Source organism: Manduca sexta, chromosome 27 (genome assembly GCF_014839805.1).
Source record: "Manduca sexta isolate Smith_Timp_Sample1 chromosome 27, JHU_Msex_v1.0, whole genome shotgun sequence".
Taxonomy (NCBI): Eukaryota; Metazoa; Arthropoda; class Insecta; order Lepidoptera; family Sphingidae; genus Manduca; species Manduca sexta.
In genome coordinates this window covers 20,081,449-20,107,401 of record NC_051141.1, presented here as the reverse complement: position 1 = coordinate 20,107,401, position 25,953 = coordinate 20,081,449, and the positions used below count along the sequence as shown (strand labels likewise).

Genomic DNA, 25,953 nt, shown 5'->3' with positions numbered 1-25,953 from the left:
AACTAAAGTTTTGTTCTTACTTATTTCAATTACTTTTCATGTTTTTAAAAACGTACTGATCGGAAATAGTACACCTTTAGGGTACTAAAGAAATTCCTTTTTAATAAGTATCGGACTGTTTTCAAAATTGTATTGTTATGGTAAAAATTTAAAGACAAAAAGTAATACGAGTAAGAACCCAAAATTCAAAAGTAAAACCGCCGTGAATTGTTAATTATAAAAGGGATTGTGCTATTTTATGTGCTCGATAAACTTTACTCGATATTCCATCTAGATTATATTTTACTTTTTTTTTCGGAGACGGCAAAGTGACCCCTATGAACTTGATGGTAAGTGGAAAGGGATCCAAGAGAATGTCGATTGATGAGAGATGATTGTCCCTTGGCAGTCGACATAATTATGGCGGCCTGAACGTACCGGAACACACATGCTGATCTCTGAACGCGATACACTTACGTGGACCTCTATGACGGGTTTTAACACCTTGTGTTCAGTAGTCGTTATCCGGGCGGATATAAAATATATCCTACCACCAGCAAAATAAAAAGAAACATTTTATATGCTCGTCTATGTCATATGTCTACGAAATGGAATTCGTAAACAAAATTTCATGTTTCTTTAGAACTTGTCTGATCTTTACGTTGTCTGCCAGTCAGTAAATAAAAATGGAGAATGTATGTTCGTCTTAGGCGAAAACATTTTAGTTAAATATTAATTTGTGAGCCAAAAAATATTGTTTTTTACTGTAATCCGTTTTTTTTTAAATTTACTTTTCCTAAATAATCTTACCATTGTGACTGGATAAATACAGAACATACATTCCTATGCACTATGGACAAATCAAATGAACGCATTCTACTCCAGTTAATGTTGGATTCATTATGTAATATTATTGCATGCATATATAATAATATCAGCCCTTTATTACATACTCTCCCACTGCTGAGCACGGGTCTCCTCTACTACTGAGAGATATTAGGCCTTGGTCTACCACGCTGGCCTAGTGCAGATTGTCAAACTTCACACACCCTCGAAATTCCTATACTTTCTAAAAAAAAATATGAAATTATTCGTTTTGTCTCTACTTCAGCTCATAGACATACCGTCATCACCCCAAATCGTATTTTTTACAATAAAAACAGCGAATAAATATGCTTTAAACTTCAGAGAAAGTATACCATTATACCAAACGCATTTGTTATCGAAAACATTATACGACAGCGAGGGACACATCCCGCTACCCGTGTTAGCCAAAGTTTCAATTTATAATGGTATTAAATAGCGTTCACGAGGATGATGGAGAATTCAATTTCGGCCGTGTCATTTGAGTAACTGTTTAAAATATATTGTGTTGACCCAAAACGCAGGCTTTGGCGAATTTGGACTATTTTTAGTAAGAATTTTGAAGATATGCCTTCGAAAGCAAATGAGTGGAGAGTAAGAAAAAGAAACACTAAGAATTAAGAACCTCTTCCTTTTTTGAAGTTGGATAAAAATTAAATGCCCATATTTTGATGTTAGTGAGTGTTAATATCAAAGTTGGTTTCTCACGCAGTATCATTTGACTAACCTATTTGATTGAAATCTGTCCAGAATAAAAGTATACAGATTCTTAATAATACACATAAGGAGTAAACTTACCGTAGACCGTAGTTAAAACTATTGTATGAACTACATAGCTATAGAAAACTGACCAATGTACAGGAAACAATGTTATTTAAAATTCTAGATACTCGTTTATGACTTTATTTAATACTTCATTGGATTATAATCTACGTACTGCAACCATCTATAGTTAAGTATAACAGAGGCATTATTGTGTTTGTCTAAAAAAATGTTAGCGCTCCATGGTTTACTTGAAAAAAAAAGTTTATTTTTTCAGGACACAAAATTATATGACATTCGAAGTTATGAATTTTATCAGGTTCTTTATCATCTACTCTTTGTGATGTGTAACTGTAAGCGTGTAATTTTCCAATATACTTTTATATACAACTGTTTTCTCATTGAACTACGTACAAACTACAATTCCTTCAACAATGTCCCGTATAATAGACAGTACAAATCGCGTAAGCTTATGAATTGTACGTCAGCCGGCGGGTCATTCATTGCAGCGGGTTGGTTCTAATAACATGGTAATGAGCGGGCGCGGCCAGATTTCGCCGCGTTATCGAACCCCGACCCTTGATGCGCTGACCGGACGCTGCCCAGTTTACACAACTCAATATGACCAGATATTCTATGTACATACATACATACATAGCATCACGCATTTATCCCCGAAGGGGTATGCAGAGGCGCAACTAGGGCACCCACTTTTCGCCAAGTTTGTTCCGTCCCATGATGTGATAAGGGGCGAGCGCTATCGCCATATCGGGCACAAATTCCAGACTCCGGGCTGATACTAAGCAGAAAAACCCAAATGTCACTTTGCCCGACCCGGGATTCGAACCCAGGACCTCAGAGCGCTATTATACCGGTCATGTAATACAACTACGCCACCGAGGCAGTCAAGATATTCTATGTATTGGATACAAAGACATTATACTATATCTATATACATATATAAAAATGAATCCCTATTTCCCTTGGTTACGCCATCACGCGTGAACGGCTGGACCAATTATACAATTATTTTTTGTTGTGTTCGTTATTGTCAGGAGAAGGTTCTTATGAAAGAAAAATTTTAAAAAATTGCGCGGAAAATTATAAAATTTAAGAAAACTTAACGGCAATATTAATTTTACATAACTGTCAATTGTTAGAAATAACTGGTAGCGATTGACAGAATGCGCGCTGCAAATTCATAGTTAAGACGGGACAACGTCTGTCGGGTCAGCTAGTATTTAAATAAAACTATTTTTCGGATTTTATCGCGGTTTTAATATTTTAGTTCTCTCCCGATTTCGAAGACTTTGCAGCCTTCGTGGTCACGGAGGGGGGAGGGGGATTATACTATATAGTTAGTGACTCGACATCAGGGCCAAATTTTTTTCCCAAAAGTTATTACCAAGTCGCTGCCTTATTTGAAATGTCAGTATGTCAAGATATCACAGCGTCCTTAGATATTAATACAAAAATAATATATTTACGGAAAATATACTAATATTTGCACAAATATTTGGCATTTTGCTATTTCACAATAGATTGAGTAACCGTCAAGCGCAAAATGTTTGTATGACAATCTTCCCAATGTCCGCTCTATATAATCTTAGAACTCTTTGATTGGATATAAACATTATCGTGATTCAATAAATATAACCGTAGCGGTAGATAAAAAAGGTTGAAAATCGAGTTGACATTTCAATTATTAGATTTTTTTTATATGAAGCAAATTATAACCGATATAAAATTTAAATTATTTAACACTCAAGGAAAACATTTTGAGGCAATCTGCCTCACTATGTAGCCCTCTTAAAGAATTATGAAGGGTTGTGAAGTTTGCCAATCTTTTCTAGTCTAGTGTGGTAGATTAAAGCCTAATTCTTCTCAGTAGTAGAAGAGGCCCGTACCTACCAATGGGACAATATATAATACAGGGCTAATATAAGTACTATATAAATTATAACCTCGCTGCATATACTTAAAAGAAAGAAAATTTATTGAAATTATAAAATTCCAACTGTCATATTTAATTCGTTCATATGGTATTAATTAATTCGTCAAAGAATCTCAGTTTAGGGCTGATTACCACGATCAGAAATTATTTTAGCTAAAAAATTACTGATCATGGTAATCAGTCTAAAATTTAGATTCTTTCTTAAACTAAAACGTTTATATAAATTTTATGTATTTTAGTATAACTTAACTAATTGCACTAGACGTATAAAATGCAATAGTTCGTTGTATGAAAACGAAATTTATACGTTGCCATCATTACCTGTCGGATGTGGAACGAGTTGACAACGTCAGTGCGGTGCTTCTGTCGTTTTTTATTCTTTGAACGCTACTCACTCGTTTTAATAGAAACTGGGAATTGAGAAATCGAGACGCAGATGCAGCGACGTCGCAGCGACGCGCCATGACAGGTGAGACCTATTATTTGTCAGGTAAAAGTTGCGACAAAACAGCAGAGCAGCTACTATTATTCAAAGTATTTTAAATCGTATTATGATAAGCTTAGAATATATATTTTATTGACACCGTTTAGAAGGTAATTGAGGCAGTGATTAAAAGAATATTTCACTTCCAATTTCAAAATTGTTTGACAAAAAAAGAGATAAGTAAAGGTAAAGTGTAATTCATATTTCTATGTTATAAAACTATGCACTTACCTCGCCGAATTCCGTGAGTCCGTTAGCAGCAGGCTGTTCGTTGGACGAGTCCGCCCTACGGAACAAAGCGTCAGTACAAATAAATCGCAAACACACAAAAGAACCGCCGCGAGCGATCCACGTCATTGTCCGCGTTGCTTTGAAAAACTTTCGCTTCGGCAGACGCTACTTACCGCTTGCCGACGTATGTACGTCATTGGGAGCTAGTGCATTCACGTTTGCGATATGTTTGATTGTATTTTAGTACAGCATAAAATCTAGACAATATAGGATATCTAAATTGTATGTATTTTATTAAACGCAGACGTTTTGTAATGCAAGCTCTCCTTAAAATTAAGATTGACTACATCTTAAGGATAGTCAGTCTCAATTTTGCACAGCAAAGAATATTTTGTAAACGTATGCGTAAAGTAAACGTGGTGCGTGTATCACCAGTCCTTAATATATAATAATATTATAATACCTGTTTAATTCAAAATTGCAATATTCAAAATTGCAATATTCAAAATTTTACAATTTTATACTAATTCACGAAGAAAAATACCTAATATCTTTAATATATATACACGTATCTATTCAAAGTGGTCTATGCGGTGCGTTGTTAGGAGCAAACAATATCGCATGCAATTTATATGAACAGAATGATACGTCCGTCACGGGAGCTGTGAGTCGTCCATATAGAATGACTTGCTCTCGCCGTCCACAGCCGTTGTACGCGTACTTTGCATATTGTGATTAGTGCATGGCCTTACCGATGAACGTAATATGACGTACGGACATAAAGCGATGTATACGGCTATCAGGACTTTACATTATAAGAGGGTAATGTTTGTTAACATGTGTTATTGCATCTCTAAAATGACTGCCTTGATTCCAAAAATGAATTCATTTAAAGTTCAAAACTATACTGTTCATGAGGAACAAACTATATTTTATTTTTATTTTAATACAATTATATTCTGTTCAGTGGAGTTTAGGATAATTTCACATGCATAAACTTATCAGTCCATGAGTCCACTGATTCCACAATCAATTTCACATCAGGCCATCATTGAACGTCTAATGGTCACTCCAAACTGTCGGGACACGTACAACTAAGGTAAAACGTTCCCCCGAACAATAGTCTCGCCGAACAATACTCCCAGTGGCTTTTATTAAAGAGTCCCAGTTTTCGTTATAGGTTTTCGCTAGAAGAATGTTTTATGAATTTAAAATTGTCGGGTTGGCGTGTTTGATTGAAACATGAATATTTTCGTCAAACGGTGTAGAGGCGGGACGGCGACGCGAGGTTGGTGCTTGACTACATGTTGGGCGTCAAGTGTGTCAGCTCTATGTACAAATTCTATATTAACTACTATATTACTCCTGTTCTCGTCCCACCAGCATCGTCTCGCCGTCCCACCCCGTCCACTGTTTGACTAAGACTAAAGCATAAGATCACTTTAGTTCATTCATGAGAACCATTATTTGCTGTCAGGTTCTAGGTCTGCTAAGGATTTGATAGTTTTCCGATCTGAGAAACAATTGGCTGGGATTGGAATTGGTGCTTGATAGAACGACTGACTTTTTATCACTGGCTTTATACCAAGGAAATATTTCGTTTCTGTTTACTTTTGGAGATGCATGTGAAGTATATTATGTAGCGACAAATGTTAGGCTTTGGATAGAATCTAAAAACCTAGACGTGAATAGTAATAGATACGCCTTAAAGGAAAGTAATAATTAAAGAAGGAGGAAGGTTATCGACCTTCTGTATATCTCACTTAATTTATGAAGCACATTGAAAATTATACTTCATGGTGATTTTCTGTGAGGTAGCGGTGCTATTCTGTCCAACCATTTATGGTTCGTGGGATCACGTACATAATAAATAATCACACATACACATATTCACGCCTTTAATCCCTGAAGGCATAGGCAGAGGTGGAATTGGTGCACCCAATTTACGAATTCGTATTCCGTCTTATGATGTGGTAGGGGGCGAACCTATCACCATATCAGGCACAAATTCCCAACTCAGAGCTAATACTGAAGCAGACAAACCTAATATCACTTTGTTCGGGAATAGCACCAGAGGCCTCAGCACTGCAGTTGCACCGTAAACAACTAAGCTACTAAGCTATAAAAAAACTTATAGACGAAGAAATAGAAAGCGGTCGATGCGAGTAACGTAAATAACCTCCATGAGGTAGAATCACAGGCTAGTTAAGTAAAATACCCGTTCAATAACAATGGAAATATTTGGATTGCATATCAGAGTTGAAGTCACGAAGTATAATTGGATATACGCCCCGTATTCGAGTTATCCGGAATAAAATATTACCTAGATTAATCTCTGAATTATTTGATATTGAATCTCCTCAAAATAGGTTCATTTTAAAGACAAAACAGAAAAATTGTGTATTGGTTTGGGTTTTGATAACGCTTGGATAATTATAATTACAACTAAACAGATAGTTTCTTCATGTAGTGTAAAACTGTCAAACAATAAACTAAAGTTGCCATAACACAAAAGTCCTAAAATAGGCGAAATTAACAATAAAAATACTGCTTCTATCAGCCAAGACATCGTCATCGTGTATGAGTCCGATATTTTTGTTTTATATATCAAATATCGAAAATTAAACGGGGCATACTAGAACTATTTTATCTAGATTTCTATATCGGTGTTTGCCTTTCAGATAGAAACGGCGCAGTCAGCGGGACACATCTGCGCAGAAACCAGTGCTTTTCTTGGCAAGCCTGCTTATTGCCTTCACAATTTTAGATATTAGCTACACTTAGTACATATGCTTGATTTTATATTTTGTATTGCCTTATAATATTGCGTTTTAATTTTCCTTCCGCGCACGTCTAAACTTTGTAACGTGTAAAAGGCCTATTGAGCGATCATTAGGTTTTATTATATGTCTATTAGTGCAATAGATTCTCAAGCCGCTATTCGTTGGAAATTCGTCTTCTAGAAGCGTGTTCTGTCGTACTTTATCGATCGCTTATGAATATTCATCACAAAATATTGCATCGCGGAGTAACGAAGTGCTCAGGTCTGAACACAAGGTTGTAGTCTGGTTTAGAGGTACCTAATGTGTGCCATCTGTACTTTGTTATGGCTAGGAGACCTTTTTGTAACATGTTTTTTTCTTTTATTTATGCCAGCACTGAAAAGTTACCCTACTGAACCTGACGGTAAGTAGAGTGGGGTCCAATAGAATGTCGACTGACGAGAGATGATTACCCCTTGGCAGTCGACACAATTATGCCGGCCTGTTGAAATAGGATACACATAGGTTGATCCCGGAACGCGACACACTTACGTTCGCCACTATAGTGGGGTTTTAACACCTAGTACGGTGCTAGCTGTCCGGGCGGATATAAAATATATCCTATATCATATTATGTTAAAATGTAGTTATTATGTTTAATATTTAAAACACTCATTATCCTTAATCGCGATTGTTTATAAAATTTGACGTATTTATTATGTTGGAAATCTCAACAAAGTGGTTATTGGGCTTTGGAAGCATTAGTTTGATCTCTAGTTAGAAAAACTTATACAAAAATTTACCCAATTCAGGAATCGATCTCAGGACCTCTGAGTCACAGACAATGATCTCCCTAAATCAAGATGAAGAATACATTATGTCAGAGCATATCAATTAAACAACTGCTAAGTTAGTAGCGATTTTTTAGATATACTTTACATATATATAGATAGATGTCAACAATAGCAAATTCTCTCTCTTTGTTCAGTGGGATATGAATTTCAACAGTGTATAAATTGAATTGTGTATACATCGTACGCGTAAAGGTGTGATCAAATGGGCGCGATTCGCACGCTGCGATTCGCAATAGACGTTTTTTACATAATACAATAAAACAACCTCGCTTTGTGGTTAGGCCCTGCTTGCTTTAAGAGTGTGTTATCATTACACTGGTGAGTGAATTTTAGTGTACGGTCTCCGGTCTATTAGGTGTCAAGTGCCAAAATGTTTTTTTTTATATTAGTTACAATGCCCTTTAACTTTAACGTAAGTCAATAAAGTATATAAATACACTTCAGAGGTCTGCACATATGATCGACAAGTAAAAACCGTTGCGTATCGTCCAATCCACTATGACGGTACCCTAATATTTGCCGGTTAGCTTTGTAACTCCTGTTGAATGAAAATTATAGTCAAATTTAGTAAAGGAATTAGAATTGTATATTAATTTATTGGGAATAGCATTTGTGATGCCGGTACTAACAATAATGGCTTCATTTAGTGTATTTCGATCGCATTTAATGGTTGCGGCCGCGTTCAGTGTTAACCGATCCAGATGAGTTTATTCTGGTAAACAAGCGTAAGAACGAGGTCTTCAAATTCCTACGCTGCACAAGACGGCAGTTCCGTCATTGTCATCGAGGACCACATTGCATTCTCCGTTCCTCCAACTCTTCTAATAGTTCTGGCCCGTGAGATGAAGAATACGGTAATAGATAGTTTTCTCAATATCGTCCCTTAATCGCTTATGTTTCATTCTCTCCAGTAGCCGTTCTGAGCCTAGGTTCGTAAGCGGTTAGTAGGGTGCCATCAACTTGGTCACTTAATTCAAAGGGTTGCGATCGTCCAATGTGCTACTTGAGCACAGTGTGATTGAATATCATCTTGTGTCAGACTATCAAACGAAGTAGTCAGGCCAAAAATAACAACAATAAATCACGTAAGTGTTATCCCGTTATTTTAAAACACTACCATTGATGGCGAAAAGTTATTATTTGGATGTCTTATTATAATTTGCATTTGTGATTTCCCCGTAAATAATATACGTAAATCATTTTCCGCCGTGTCCTGTCCTGTGAACAAGCCCTAAAGCGTCGATAAACGGATGGCTGACGTTTTTTTGCGGCAGCTGAACTATATACCCACTGAAACTCGCCGCGAGAGCCGAAAAAGGTGAGCATAGCTCCACTTTAATATAAAACGACAGGATCTGTACAACTGTATGTACAGTGTAGTCCAAACATACCACTGACAAAGAGACTTTAGGTGTTTAACTGTCGACAAAATATTAGCTCTTTTAAGGGCACGTATTATGGTGGGAGAGAGTATGCACGTTTGTAATAAATAAACACAGTAAAACATTTCATGGATTTGGAAAATAAATGGTTCACAAACTCCATCCTGGAGTAATATTTTGTACTTTTCGTGTCGTAAAAATACAGTGTGGCACTTTTATCACGCTTTGACGCAGGGGAAGCCGCGAGCAACACCTAGCTAGTATAAAAGATTGAGCATTCTATTTACATTCGGTTGGTTTTCGCGCCCACTCGAGCGACATTACATGCATGGGCAGACAGTTCTTTGTGGCTCCCGGCGCCTGCTTGAAGAGTGCAGGTAGCGGGCACATTTTGGCGCTTTGTAATGCTTTCTATTTGCATTTGAAGCTGGCGCACTGGCGGTGAAGATGTTAAATTGAATTTAAATGCCAAAGAGGCGATGCGTCCCTCGACGATGGAATTAGACCGCTGTGAGCTATTAGGTATACTGGTAACCTATAATATTTCCTCATGTGTACTATTGTTTTACATGAGTACAACGAATATATGCTACCTCTAAAATATGTGATTAAAATGTGAAAAATTAAACAATAATATTTCGACATCATAATTATCATTACAAGTAATAATATCATCTCGGCAGTCCGTATTATAAGTGTTCTGCCATAATTAGTCTTATTTTTTTGGTATTTAAAATCAGTTATATTATGGCAACATAATGTATTTGTTATTAAATGTGAAAATTTACTTTTTCGTTCTTATCAACAATCGGTTTTTCGACACTAACTGAAATAAACTTTAAAGACTTTACATTAATTTAGACGAAGAGTTTTTTTTTATTTGAGTAGAAGCGTTTTAAAGTTTTGAATTTGTTCAGCTACTAATGTGACTGATTATACAATATACATATTTTGCTAGAACTTACATTTATTGAACTATATTTTTGTTAACTTACTTTGCTCTCAGTAATTTGATTATAGCTATAGTTTTACTACTGCAACAATATATGTGCGTTAAACCTAAGCAGTTCACGGCTCAATGACTCCACCTCCAAAGATGCCATTGACGCGGATTCGCGCGATTTTCTGATCTGACGCGTCCTGGATATTCGATTCTCGCTTGTGGTGCGCAACTTAGTTACGTTTGAATGCTTTGTCTTTTGACGTTGTGTGAAATACTCGTATGTTAACGAATACTGACAATTTTTTTAAAAGTCTCTGCATAATAATTGAATGGACTGAGTCTATTCAGTCTGTTCTTGGGCGCTATGAAATATTTTCAAAATCATGTACATTTTAGTTGCTTTTGCTCATTCTTTAATTATGAGAACTGCTATACTATTTCAATTATTACCTATTGCAATAATCTTAAGTTACTTTCGTGGTTCCTAAGTTCCGGAGTCTTTATTTTAAAAACTTAATAGGGTTTTCATTATGGCTATACTAATTTTTACAGTGTTCAACTTAATAAGAGTTTCAAGATGTTCGCTCGCGAGAAATATTCTCCTGCTACAAAAAATCCTAAAACAATATAGCGGTTCATAGCGCCACCGATACGTTAGTAAGACCATCTATTCAAGATATCAGATAAAAAAAGTATTGTATCCCACAGGAGCAAATTACCGAGATAAAAAATAGCCTATGTGTTAACCCAGGACATGTTCTGTTCTGTTAGGCTATTACTGAGTTTACTCCTAACAAACATCCAAATATTTTACCAACTTTCCGAATTGTAATATTACTAAGAAGTGAGATAGCAATATATCATAATATAGACATAATAACGTATTGATAAGGTTAATACTCCCTTAATTAAGTGAGAGGCGTGTAGCGTTAATAGTATCGCCTTGAAAGCGGCTTAGTCGAGAACACTTTAGAGCTTCATTTAAGACTTCTGATACGGCTATTTCTCAAACGCGTTAATCTGTACTCACACAAGTGTCAAGTTTGCAGTTAGGGACAGTACTGGTATAAAGGCGCCTTTAAGATTTAATTAAAGCTACTTAATTTTTCATTTTTATTTTGTATTTTTTTTATTTTTACTTTCTTTGCTTACTACTTATCAGACAGTCAAAGAAGGGCAAACGAGTTTCAAATAAGGACTTTCCATAGTTTCTAAACAACACATTGCTTCTAGATCATGTCATTTTTGTGTCATATAGAAGCACGGCCGAGCGAGTCATTACTAAAGGTAAACTTGTGGAAATTTTTGATAAATACATTTTATTTTACGTATTACGTATAATTTAACGACATTTTTCCATTTTTTTGAACAAAGAATTAAAATAGAAGGAAGTAAATGGGAGCAAAGACAATTCTTTACATGCTACACACTAGATGGCGCCACATGTATGATTTAGTTACAAAGATATTTGCATAATACAATTACCACAAAACGACCACACGACTCACGCGTTATCTCGACCAATCACGGTAATAACAATTAAACGACACACACTGTCGTGTCGTGTTTGCTATTCCACAATCTGGAGGCGGCACAGGGGTTTTGCCACTTAAATAGGTACCCAATCAATCGGGAAAACGCGGTGAAAGGGTCTTCTAAAAGTGACATCACATCGGAAATCCAAGCGCTGATTGATGGCTGGATTTAAATTAAAATTTATGCTAATTTCGGGTTTTTGCCGACGTTCTCGTTCCCGAATACCCGGCGAGAGATTTTATTAATCTAAATAATTTTGCGAGTACGTGCAAAAATTCTGTGCCTTTTTAAAATTTTATTCAATTGAAAGGAGAATGTCAAACATAGCTTAGTGGTAGATATACAACATTTTAGTATATTACAAACCTGAAATTATTTTGTTGAGAATCAGTAGCACAATCCATTGTTCTAATTTTTAACATATATTATGTTTTATCTCAAAAACATAAAAAATTCGCCAAGCTTAAGATAAATATTAATAAAAATTTGGCGCATGTCGGTCGCTCACTGATACCTACTACTACAGCTAACCGTTACAAGCACACTGTACCCCACCCCGCGGCCCCGCACAAGACCCGTTCGCTTCTTGCAGTGGCGCAGGCGGAGCGCTTGATCTAACAATGCCGCGCGTGGTTTTCATAGTCATAATTTAGATTTTTTTATAGAATCTTTTATACCAAAATCTAATTTAGGTATTTCGTGTTTATAGTATACAAACATTAATGTTATATAAAAAGCGATAACTTTATAGACGTACTCGGGTTTACCATAATATTTGTATGAGGCTTAAGTGATAAATATATTATACTTATCACTTAAGCCTCATACAAATATTATCCAAGTTTAAAATTCCATAGTCGTTGTACGTAATACAAATCATTTATTCGCACAATACTATTAATAGTCTCTTTGAGACTACTAATTTTTCAATCAGTGTTTCCATTTTCAATCCATTGTGCGCGATAACAAGAAATTTAACGAGGGGTGTGATTCTATATGGCTGCAGTTTCCCCGCGGTTTAGAACTAGGGTATGAAACTTATTGAGATAAGTCTTGGATACTAATACTGCAATTTACTTTTCTATAGCCTGACCAGGAAAATAAAAAACCCGCCGATATTGTGGTAAAATTTTGAATTCGTTTTTCATATTAAAAGCGTTAATTTTTAAACGGAACAAAAGCAGCGCTCTCAAAGCTTGTTGTTTTCGTTCCTAGGCTATACACACTTAGGTTTTGGACGCTTACAGCAAAGAAGTTACAACACCTCCGCCAGTGTTAGTGGTCAGTGCCAGTGTTACCAAGTAAGTTGTTTGTTCCTCACTTGCCAAGTATTTTCTATCAGATACTCTTGCTTTTCTCAAAAATCATTCCGCGCGGAATCAAATACCAAATGGAATACAAGACCAGGTAAACTGCACAGAGCCGATTGTGTTAATCAGATACTGGTATTGTGTCTTGTTTGTCGCGGGAACTGCATTTCGTGGATGAGATGCCAAATTACATAATACATGTGTCATAAATGACATTGTGACGTAGTTGTACTGCATGCATGGTACGGCAGCGTTCTGAGGTCCTGGGTTCGAATCCCAGGTCGGGCTAAATGATATTTGGGTTTATTTGCCCGGCTGATATTATATCAGCCAGAGGTTACAATTTGTGCCCGATATGGCGACAGGGTCGACCCCTATCACACAGTAGAACGGAACACACGTGGCGAAAGTAAAGTAAAGTAAAAAAGTGTGTTTGTGTGTGTGTGTGGGTTTGTGTGTGTGTGGGTTTGTGTGTGTGTGTGTGTGTATCATAAATGGAATCATAGTAATTTTGACCAAAGTAACTCCACTACACATGATGGTAAGCGGAGTGATAGTATTGAATGGCGAGAGTTAATTATTCCTCGACAGTTGACAAATTTACGCCGGTCTATTCCGTTGGAGTTCAATTAATAATGATAATATTATGTGCTGCTATTAACTTGGTCCTCTAGAAATTTAATTACAAAACACATTAGCAAGTTGCCACTGTATTTATACTGCACGGCTGAGTTCCGCTCTGGTCATCATAGATGTTAAATCAAACAATTCCCTTTAATAGCACTGGCTTAATGTTACAGCGATTTTAGACCTTATAACGTATACATAAGAATTATACGAAGTCATCCATACTGGCATTAAAGTGGCCGTGTTGTCAGCGGGCACTGTATAAATATAACGGCATTTCGAGAGCTGTGGACAGCCGCTTTGAAATTTGCATGGACGTATGCGACGTTATGTTCACAAACTGCGATTTAATGGGATACCTAGATTATTTTTATTTTATTGCACTTAATATACAAATGTATATAGGCAGACTTAAGCATGGGCCATGCCATTAAATAATTTCTAGCAACTTTTTCCATCAGAAAACTCAAACATGAAACAACTTTTGAAAGTAATTATTTGATTATCTCGTCTCGGTGGCGTGGATGTATTACAGTACGATTACAGTAATGAGGTCTCGTATTCGACCCCCAGGTCGAAAGTGATATTGAATTTTTCTACTCAGTACTAGTCCAGAGTATGAAATTGCCTGGAATGGCGATAGGCTCACCCCCTATTACATCAAAGTGGGTGCACTAGTTGGGGATTAAAAAGATTTTGTTTGTGTGTGTCTCTCTCTCTGTGTGTGTTTTTAATTTAATAATAAAACTTCTCTTTGAACCTGATACGTTTAAGCAATATTTCAGAATAGGTTCTAAAATAACATCAGTCGTGATTCGTGACAAAAATATCAAGTACCTGCAGCTATTCAACGTAGCTTTGATAGCTAACCTACCTTTCTAAGCACAATCTTTGAAAGTTTTGTGATAATATAAATACGTTGGGCATTGTTCAATCATTCATATCAAAAAATTTATTAGAAGTAATAACAGAAACCGCTGAACACTTTTGAATGAAATATGGCACGTAAATCGCCATGGATAGGCAGGTAAAGCCCATTTTTTGTCCCAGAAAATGTCCCGGAACGTGTTTAATCCAAGAAAGAACTTTAAACAGATCTCAAAGCTTGAGATTTGAGGCTTGGAAATTAACTAATAGCCTTCTCTTTATCCCAGAAACTACAACAATATTACGGTAAAGTATTTCTAGAGCTGCAAGTGTATACTACATCTCAACATCTCCGCGGCCCTTTTCGGTCCTCTCTGGAACATTTGCGGCTCTCCCGGTAACAGATTGCAGAGGGTGAGAGGGACATCCCGATTTATAGCTCTTAATTAACAGGCACTGAAACTGGACGGCGGAGGACAAGCGTCGGGTTACGCTACTTAAAACTTTTTAATTTTGTCGGATAATACCAATGTAACGAGTTAATAGGTCGGATAATATTGTGGTAGTATCATTAGTGATAAGGTACATCTGAAGGCATAATATGCCATTCCACAATCGTTAACGCTAACACAAAGCATTATAAATGTATGGAAATAACGTACCCTAGCGATAAGTGACGTAGTTATAGCGAATGAATTATAAAATAGAAACGTTTGCAACTTGTTTAGGCCTACTGTTATCGTTCTATCTATAAATGTGTTTATGTATGCTCCCTATCGACTCTAAAACGGCTGGTGCGATTTTAATGATGTTTTTATGATTCAGATTAGCCCTGCAGTTGATACTTTAAAGTTTGGTAGCAACCGTACCACCCAATGCCAATTGACATGCTACCCGTGTGAAGCCGGGTTGGGATTGTCTTATAAAAAGGAACTCAAAATACCGCGCAAACTGTTAACTTATTGCCAACACACTTCCAGTAGTCAGATAAGTGTCATTTCAGCATATTTGGTAAAGTTGACACATATCAGAAAGCATTAATAAGATTGCATTTAATTTATTTATACCTTTTTTGAATATGATATAGTTATTCTTCTGCCTGCCTGTTTAAAAGCGTAAGCTGTATAACCAAGTAAAACAATATAAAAGTGAATAAATTCCAGACTGGGTAACAGGTGCGCCGGATACTATATGGACTCCAACCGCGCCTGTCACTCGCACACGACAAGAATGTAAAGTCATAGATATTTTACCCTTACTAATATTATGCGAGTAAATGTGATTGTGCAAATGTTTCGATGTTTATGGGAAGTAAAAGCGAACGAATTTTGATGAAGCTTCGCACATAGATAGACCATGTCTTAGAATAACATATAGGGTATTCCGGTATTTTGCTTCTTTGGGAAAATTTTAAATATGACTTTTTTAGTAGATGGCGTTGGCTTTGTCCAGATGGCGTTATGAATCAGTAGTGATTTAGGAATTTATGTATCGGGAAAGGTTTTTCACGCGGACGAAGCCGTGAGCAAACCCTAGTATGTAATAAACGGATAATGTATTTTAATGTTTATCACTAAAGTAATAATTTGAGAAACTATACATTGTACTTCATCGACTGTCGGGAACTTAGCAAAAACATGACGTATGTAATTATATATTTATTATACACATGTATATATACATTATATAGGTACTTTAAAGGTAATACCTTAAATGTATTGCGTGCACCTAATAAGTTTTTATATAAGCACCACCTCAGGTTGACTGGTAGAGAATGCTTGTGCAATTAAGTGCGCCTTTACATGATAATATGTACATATGAAGTGCAATTAATAAATAAATATTTCTGATAAACTTGGATGCTATACCAATGTATTCAATAGTTAGCTAAGCGTGAGTGCTTGTGTCATAAATCAACTGAGACCGCTGGTTATCCCGGTAAAGAGGCGAAAGAACCCAAAATAGGGGACCGGACTATGCCTGATTTTGTACATTATTCTATATGTAATGGCTTTTAATACAAAAAAGAAGCACGTCTGCGAAAACAGCATAAAAATTGGTTGAAAAATGAGCGAGTAATTCATATTTAAAATATTGTAACGTGCAGAAGTGGGCGCGATGTGGGGATATCGCTTCATCTCTTTATCTCGCACGCGTCGTAATGCCCGATGACGTCACATGTGGATATTTTGTCTCTTTTCTGTTTCTGGCTAACTACCCCTTTCACCGAAATTGAAAGACTTATAACTTGTTGATTTTTTACCGGATTTTAATAATTCCTTTTGTGTTATAATTTATATAACATAAATATTTGATAATAGTAAAGAACAATAATGAGTCCGGTACCCTATTGTAGATACTAAGCCGGCTTTTACTAATCCGGGAGCGAAGTTCGACCCATATCACTTACCGTAAAACAATGTAACCGTAAATTTAAAATAGGAAAATTTAATGGTTACCTAATCAACTTTTCGTTTTAATTAATAACAAGACGAGATTCTAAAATGTTATTTAAGTCTAGTAATCGTAGTCAGTATTCGTTTCTCAGAAACCGGGCTATTTATATCAGATCCAAAGAATATGTTAAATCATAACATAAAGTTACATAGATATAAGATGTAATAATAAGATTAAAATAGACTAAGAGAAATGGATAGAAATAAATATAAATCTCGTAGGTAAGAACGGAGCAAGGCATAGCCGACCTTATAGGATCTCCTAACGGAGGAGATTAGAATTACCCGTAATAAGGAATTAGGAGTAGATTAGAGGTAAGTTAAAAAATATGCTGATTTAAAGTCTCTAGCGATAATTAGGAAAACGAAGGGTCATAGTGCACCAAAAAATATCAGTTTTTAATATGGGCACGGTACAGTGACCCCACTGCACCTGATGGTAAGTGGAGTGGTATCCAATAGAATGTTGACTGATGGGAGATGATTATTCCTTAATAGTCGACACAATTGTGCCGGCCTGTTGGAAACGGATATATAAACTATAAAGGCTTATTCCGAAACGCGATACTTACGTGGATATGGCGAATTTCCATCTCGTATACAAGTATTCTACCACCAACATTAATCAACAGAATGACTTCCTTGTACAACATGATATTCACTTAATCAGATTAAAATAATTCAAAAATATAACTTGGTAAATCTATGCCGGCTCGTATAATTGCTCTTCCATACTACATTATACGAAACAGGACATTGCGGGAATTGACCCTTAATTTATAACAACACCCTCTAATAACTATAATTCAATCTAATAGTTAGAATGAACCAATCAAAAGTTTTTTTTTAGCAAGTTTAACTTACCGCTATGTTGGTTATAAATTCGTAGTAGTGGTTAAGACATGTGAGTCGACTATAAGTAACACGCGGTATGTAATTTTCCGCAGCTCCGCGTCGTGCTGCGAAGCTCATTGCATGCGCTGTCGCACGCTGTCGGACCTTATTATGATGTCCCATAAAGGATATTTTTTCATTTCCGACCGTAATGTCCAAGAAAGCGTGGTGTCACTAATCAGCGATGCGTTGAAATCGTTTGAACCGAGGAATGGAGCGACGACAATGCAATGAAAATGTGTGTCATATTTTGTATCGTTAATTCATTTTTAGTACGCCACGGTGTTGTTAAATAGCCGTAGGGTAAACACCGATGAATGATTATAGAAAGTAGGGTTTCAGATTTTCAAACAGTAAGTTTTCTGTAGAAAGTAGGGTTTCAGATTTTCAAACAGGTAGTTTACTGTAGAAAGTAGGGTTTCAGATTTTCAAACAGTAAGTTTTCTGTAGAAAGTAGGGTTTCAGATTTTCAAACAGTAAGTTTACTGTTATCAAATGTTAAAGAAATGTAAAAATTAGCTATCACTTTAATTTTGGTTTTCGGTTTTTTCTATTAATGTTTTATAGTCTAGTCAGACTTTTGTGAGTATTTTTAACTACAAAGAAAATATTTTATCGTCCTCAAAGCTAGAAAACGCTTTAACTAAATGCAGACTATTTGCTTTCAAAGGCGCCCACTCGAATTGCAAAGGTTTTTTAATGATAACAATTTCCTTAGTAATTAGTAAAGAAATATTATAATTGGAATTCTACGGAAAGTTGTAACAGCGTTAGTTGTTAAGTACTTTGTATATTCTCATTCTTTGATGTACTTCTGGAGACCATGATGCAATTAACAAAATGAAGAAGAAAGTTCTTGACTATAACTCCAAAGACACGTGACTAACCTTTTTTTTTAAACTATTTTTATTTAATTAATTTAATTTGATTGGACCGGATCATAAATATAATTACGCCAATTACAAAATATTATCACAAACTGAATACAATTCGATTTAAAATAATAGTAAAAAAAGTAATACTCAAATTTAAAATTAGCTAAATATATGACTATAATATGATGAGACGATTACAATTATAGTACATATTACATATATCTAAAAAAAATAGCTAACATATACATACATTAACGCGAGATACGCTCATTCTGCCTAATGACTGAATTTGTTACTAAATTATCTAATTGAAACACAGTTCACTGTGGTAGGAGAATAAGCAGTAGTATCTATTAAAACTATAATATAAGATTGCCACAGTTTTATTTTCACTTAAAAAAAGGCTTCGAGTCAGGCTGTAGGAACTTGGTGGTTATACTATTTAGAGCGGTCGCATTGCCCACTATTAAACGAAAAGCATGATTTTCTCGGAATTAAATCGAAAAAGTAATAACCACTTTCAAAAACCACTAAAACTAAAAACTAATGTATATTTATCACCAATTTTGGAGTCTATAAAAATCAAGTAGATGTCAATTCGATTTAAATGTATTAATTTAATAATAATTTGCATTTGCTTACAACATCAGTTCAGAATTTAAAAAGAAATATAATCTAATCAACGGTCTAACGCATCGTCAAAAGTTTATTGATAAATAAAATACTATTATTTCAAATCAATAAAAATTATGGATATGAAATACTGCTCTACTTTGATTATAATGTTAATTGATTCAAATTATTTCTTCCATAGTTTTATGCCCCATTAAACACAAGTAACTCGCCATAGAGTTTGAAACGAGTTGATCGTATTTTTTATTTCTATTTGCGAAAGGCCGCGGGCTCGTCCAACCATTGTTAGACGTACTTCAAAGAATTTATAACTTGAGCACAATCTATGGTTATATCCTAGCTTGGTGATATTATAGTTATACTATGGTCGTTTTGATATTGTTTAATAAATTAAACCACGCACTCGTCTGTGACATTTTGCCAAAATTCATCCAGGTATAATGAATATATTGACCAAAAAATATGGTTTTCATTTTTTTTTTATCCGAAATTTCCGGGATAAAAAGTAGCTTAATTATTAACCCAGAGCTTTGTCTATCCGTGTGCCACATTTCGTCCAAATCCATTCAGTTGATTCTCAGTTTACTTCTAACAAATATCGAAACATTTTCCGAAACTTTTGCACGTATGCATAGTATTAGTACAAAGAACTATATAAAAGAACATAACGTACAATGTTTTGGTACTACTGAGCAGTAATGGTGTCCTTTTCTAAATAATGCGACATGACTGCTACTGGTAGCGTAGTTGTAATACGTACGTGATGTGTTGAGATCCTGGGTTCAAATTCCAGGACGTGCCAAAAATTATTGTAATTCGACTATTTATTCATTCAAGGGTATGACTAAGTCTCTGGGGGTCAGCGCCACGACTGTCCTTGATCATTAGTACCTAGAACTTGTCAAGAAGTGGGCAAGACGCGCACGTCATATACCTGATGGTAGGCTACGACTTGTAACAACATGATCCAGAATTTTTAATTCCATAGCAATACATCTGATTGGAAAGTTTTATGTGCACTCATGGAACCTTCAGGTAATCGATCCACTCATCTCGTCATTCAATAAAAAATACACCAAAACTCACCCTCACCTATTTTTATGAAAGCTCAATTTCCATCACTCGGGTACATAGGGATTCAACTAAAAAATCTTTTTACACGCGGCCGGAATACCAAGCAGCTCCAAAAGTTTCGAGAGATGTGAGCACCCAACTATTTTTACATGCAGGTTTTACTCTTCGTTGGGAAGCGTTTTGGTCACGAACGAGCGTTTTCGGTTTGTTTCTAATTTCAAACGAAGTGATTAAACGTATTAACATTTATGTACGGGCATTTTTTGGTCTTTAAATTTAATGTGAAATGAGTTTGCAAATTTTAAAAATAGAATTCTTTATTCATCACGTAAGCGAACATAGTTGCGCGTATGATAAGTCAAGATACATGAGAATATTTAATTATTACTTAAATAAAGTCGCTTATATAGCTACAAAAATTTTATATTGGACATAAAATAAATGAGACTACAAAGTAAATAAAGAAGTCAGCTCGAGCTGGCAGGAAAGACGAAGTAAAAAACGATGTATATAAATTTAATATATTACAACTTTATTCGTAAAAAGATCTATTTAGTTGATGTATTAAATGGTAATTTTTTCCACTCTGTGTAGTGGTAAATACTAAAGTCATAAAACAAAATAAACCATTAACGAATATTCTATAGACACGAACGTCCATATAAACTATTTATTCAAAATCAGAACTAAAATGGCAACCAAAAAGTTTCTGTTATAACCCATTTATTCACTTGAACAACAAATAATTTTACTTATTTGACTAAATTTTTTATTCACATCCAGGTTTACACTTAGGTTTGAGTTCTTATATGATGAGCGCCAGTCCGTACATAACCACAAGCTACCAATATTGATAATATACTAAAGTCAATCGTTAGACATAAATTCATTAATATTAATTCTGTAAAATTGTTCTTCTTTGTCAGAAATACTTACAAGGAGCTTAATATTTAAATATTAATTTAAAAGTTTATAATTAGGGACGAAGTTTAAACGATGTACAAACTCGAATTATATAGCGAACTTGAGACTCGCCCTGGCTTCGTACGGATACCACTAATTACCTATAGCCATCTATAGATAATTAATTATAGATGACTTCTAGTGGTCCGATCGCTGCGAAAATTCACAGAATGACACTCTGGGCTAATCTGAAGACTTTTTTTTTATTTCTTTGAATGACGAGACGAGCTTGCCGTTCGCTTGATGGTAAGTGATACGACCGCCCATAAACAGTAGAAACACCATCCAACACCTTGAATTATCAAGTATTGTTTGGTATTCCACTGCGCTCACCATCCTGAGACGTGAGATGACAAGTCTCATTATGTGCAGTAGTTACTCTGGCTACAATGTCCTTCAAACCGGAACACAACAGTGATTACATACTGCTGCTTGGCGGCAGAAATAGACATTGCGGTGGTACCTACCCAGGCGAACTCTCACATATGAGAGACCTACCACCAGTACCAGATTGCCTACACCTTTCATTTAAATTACTCCAGCAGTTTTGGAGTCCATAAGAAATATACATACACACATTCATTTTTATTACATATTTGTAATATATACTAATATTAAAGAGGAAAAGTTTGTGAGTTTGTATATTTGTAGGAATTAATCTATGGAACTGCTGAACCGATTTGAGTGCTATAGACTAATACTATATATCCCGGGAAAATGTTTATCCCGGAAGAACTTTCGCACACTCTCGGAGCCGCTGATAAAATCTATATATTATATAAAACATAAGACGGTTTAATTGAGACTTATGTACGGGACTGAATGATCGAGGAAAATTTATAGGGAAATGGATGTTCGCGGCTTCGCCTGCGTGTACTGTAGCGATTTACCGCACCAGCTTTACGATGCCGGGATATCTTAATATTTGAAAAAAATAGATTAATAATTCGTTCTATATTTAAAAAAAAACGTCAAAACATTTTACTAAATTTCGCCTTTGTAATATTAGTAAGAAATAAGATTAGTTAAGTTAAGATAATTAATTTCTATAATATACTGGACATTGCAAATCATTTGTATGAGATAAAATCTTATGAGTCTGAGCAGCGAATAGCTTTGTAACCCGACGTTTTGAGTAATGTTTGTATTATTTGTTGGCAGTGTTGGTCGGAATATAATATGACTAGCTACGTGTTGTCCTCGCCTAGTACTTATATTGTGATTTAGTTGTTAAGTTTATCATCCAGGAATCAGTTCCCAGGTCAAATACTTCACGTCTTCAAGATTGTTTCATAACTATGAGGAACTTACGCAGTTTCACTCAGGAATTATATGTATATGCTTGCATTACCGCAAGTATTAAAGTCATTTGTTGGAATAATAAGTAGCCCATAGCACTCAAAGATAAGGCACCTTTCTAATAACGCTATAACATTCAGACTAGTACTTTCGGATATTATGTATATACATCTAAACTGACAAATTTTACCTTTACATAATATTAATAAAATCAACAAAAAATCGCAACATTTTGGTGTATTATTCAAACAAGATATTTATTGTTAAACATGTTGTTCGATAGCTACCTCATTTATATTTTACAAAATATTGTACGAAATTAAATATTCATCACGAAATTCAATTAGGAATGGCAGTAATTTAATATTTATGATTATCCGTTGCTAGTTTTTAACAATTGCATGATGTTTTAAGTTTAATCTTTTTGTAATTTCTGCCGCCGAAAAAAATACACTTCTTTAGAGACCCTTCACACTGGCGGATTTCAAGGGATTTCATTGCGAATTCGCTACGAAATCGGTGCGGGCTCACAACATGTTTTGCAGTCAGTACAGAATGGATTCCGATGGAAACATTGCTGTTAGCTTTGTTAATTCGAGGACGCACAAAACCAACGCGAAAGCAATTACAGCGATGAGTTTGGGAGACTACATTTTTAACGAATCGACTGGAGACCGATTACTATGGTCTATGCGTTATTTTTCAAATGAATGACAATTTCTTCCTAAATGCGAATGCATTTAAGATCTACATTTCAGGAGTTGTTATATGTGACACAAAGATACTTACGACGTTTTGACACACAATATGGTAATCAATTTTGATTGAAGAAAAGGTTTATTGTACGGGATCGTACTAAAGGACGTCGGTGTAGTGAGAAGCGCGTCGGCGGTGTGTTCAATGTAATAAGAGCCTTATATATATCTTATCAAAGTTCTAGGACTTAGTCTATGACTACGTTCGTCTAAATATTAAATTTTATGCCTGAGTGCTCAATAATTGGTTACCAGACGGAGCTGATTAAAGCCGTTGTGTGATGTGAGACCTTAGGTTTGATACGACGCACCACGTTTTACATTTTAAGTCTTTGCCTAAAATCTATATAGTATAATAACATTTCGCATTCGTTTTGCATTTCAATCCATAGTTCGGAAAGTGCAGGAGACGCATCTAGGCACGTTTACCAATGTGGACACGCTTAGAAACATGTTGATTTATTATGGACGCTGCTTTTAAATTCTGCCCGCAGTCGCATCCAGTAGGAGACGGAAATTACACCGCGGATGCCAATATAACAAATAAGTTTTATAACAATATGTAAATATTACATCTTTAATTTGTGAGTAACGTTGCACGATATTTTATGTAACTAATACTCGTTGTCTAGTAAGTACGAGGCCTCACTCATTCAAAACTGGATGCGAAAGCGGATACGATGGATGCGAGTGCGGATACAATGCGGATCACTTACCATGGGGTGTTGCAAGTGTGCGTGAGCGTCATGTACCTAACTCCGAGCTGGTAGTAGCTGCGGAGGACGCCTAGAGAGTTGCCGATGGAGTGTCCACCCTCGATGCCGATCAAGGAGGCGATTTTGCGAGGCCGCGCGCTGTGGGCTTGCAGGATGTCTGGTGAGGGAAAAGGTTTCATATTAATAATAAAGAATATATTTATATCATATTCTAATTAGAAAAAATAAATTAAACGAAAACTTCTAAACTTTTAATCTGATCAGTCAATTGTGCTGGATGGAATAGACATACTTAAAGAGTAAATGTACTTAATTTTGTTTGACTCGTTGTAGGTATCGTATTGTGTATCTCATTAATAAATGTCTGAGTATAAAATAAATCTACACTTTATTTTTTACTAACGTGACAGTTTTAGTCATTGTTTTGTCATTTGTTTACGCAAAATTTACAAGTCACAGACTAATTGATTACGTTAACAACTCACTAAATGCACTCTCTGTGTAAGAATATAGAGCTCTAAGTTCTGTGGCTGAATACGTTACTAAAGTACAGGTCGTTGAATAAAATTGTATAAACATTTTATTAAAAACAAAGTTTGCAGTATAAAATTAAAATTTCTAGCATTAAAACTTTACAAAATAAAACGTACTATGAACCAGAGGTTGAACTTGTAGAAAACTAAAAAGTAATATAATTTGCATATCAAACAATCATTCCTTAAATTTTAAACATTATATAACTTTTTTCATTCCCTTAAGAGGTCGTTTAGTCCCGTGGGAATTTATTTGCTAGTTAGATTTTTTATTAAACGACATGTGAAGCGAGTATAAAAATAATCTGATATTCGGGATAATATATTAAAAACCAGCCCGGAGTCCGGAATTTGTGCCCGATATGGCGATAGGCTCGCCCCCTATCACATCATGGGACGGAACACTTGTCGAAAAGTGGTTGCCCTGGTTGCGCCTCTGCATACCCCTTCGGGGATAAATGCGTGATGTGTGTTTTAAATATTAAAAACCGATGTAAAATTTTGTGAAGCGAATATTCCAATAACTAACACCATAAGCCAATTAACTCATTGGAAAAACTGCCCAAATACTTTGTATACCGTAACGATGTTTTTTCCCCATAAAACGGGTAGATGGCAATTTACCCACATAACGCCGGGCTTAATTTCACATCCCATGAGCGCTGCCACACTAATGATCCGATTGATAGTAAGTAGCTGGGTAATTAGTAGCGGCGTAGTGTAGTGCGGTCGGTAGGGGAACGCGCTGCGACACTTTAGGAAGGCAGGAAATTTCTAAAGTAATAATAATTGGATCGTTGCCCTTTATCATTTTGTTTTTTAGTCAGGACTTCTAAAAACCACGGTACGTTACCTAAATAGTCGAACTTCTACCTTCTCCACCTTCCCTTATGTCACTTAGTATGGGGTCAGCCTAAATCATTTATTAAAGTATTTTGCGGAAAAGATTTTGATAATTGTTAATTATAATTTATTTATTATTTATCACACACAATCATAACAAGATATATCCAATTCGAATAGGCGGGACATAAAACTATATACTATAACTATTTATAAAATAAATTATATATAACATGAATTAGTATAACAAATAACATATAACAATTTTGCGAGCTCATTCCAGCTAATCCCTAAACTATCCAGCCTCTTGCAAATCGTATTAAATAGCATACACTTCACCTCACCCCGGATTCAAAC

General features: G+C 35.5%; 1 protein-coding gene across 2 annotated transcripts in view; it reads right to left on the bottom strand.

Moving 5' to 3' along the window:
* Positions 1-25,953, bottom strand: part of LOC115441433 (dipeptidase 1) — a 221,398-nt gene that overhangs the window by 16,273 nt on the left and 179,172 nt on the right. For both annotated transcript variants that reach the window (XM_030166216.2, XM_030166218.2), the window contains 2 exons: positions 24,221-24,377; positions 4,275-4,329 (listed from right to left, as the gene is read on the bottom strand). In XM_030166216.2, the coding sequence (XP_030022076.1) occupies positions 4,275-4,329; positions 24,221-24,377 (212 nt within the window). The remainder of the gene's footprint in view (positions 1-4,274; positions 4,330-24,220; positions 24,378-25,953) is intronic.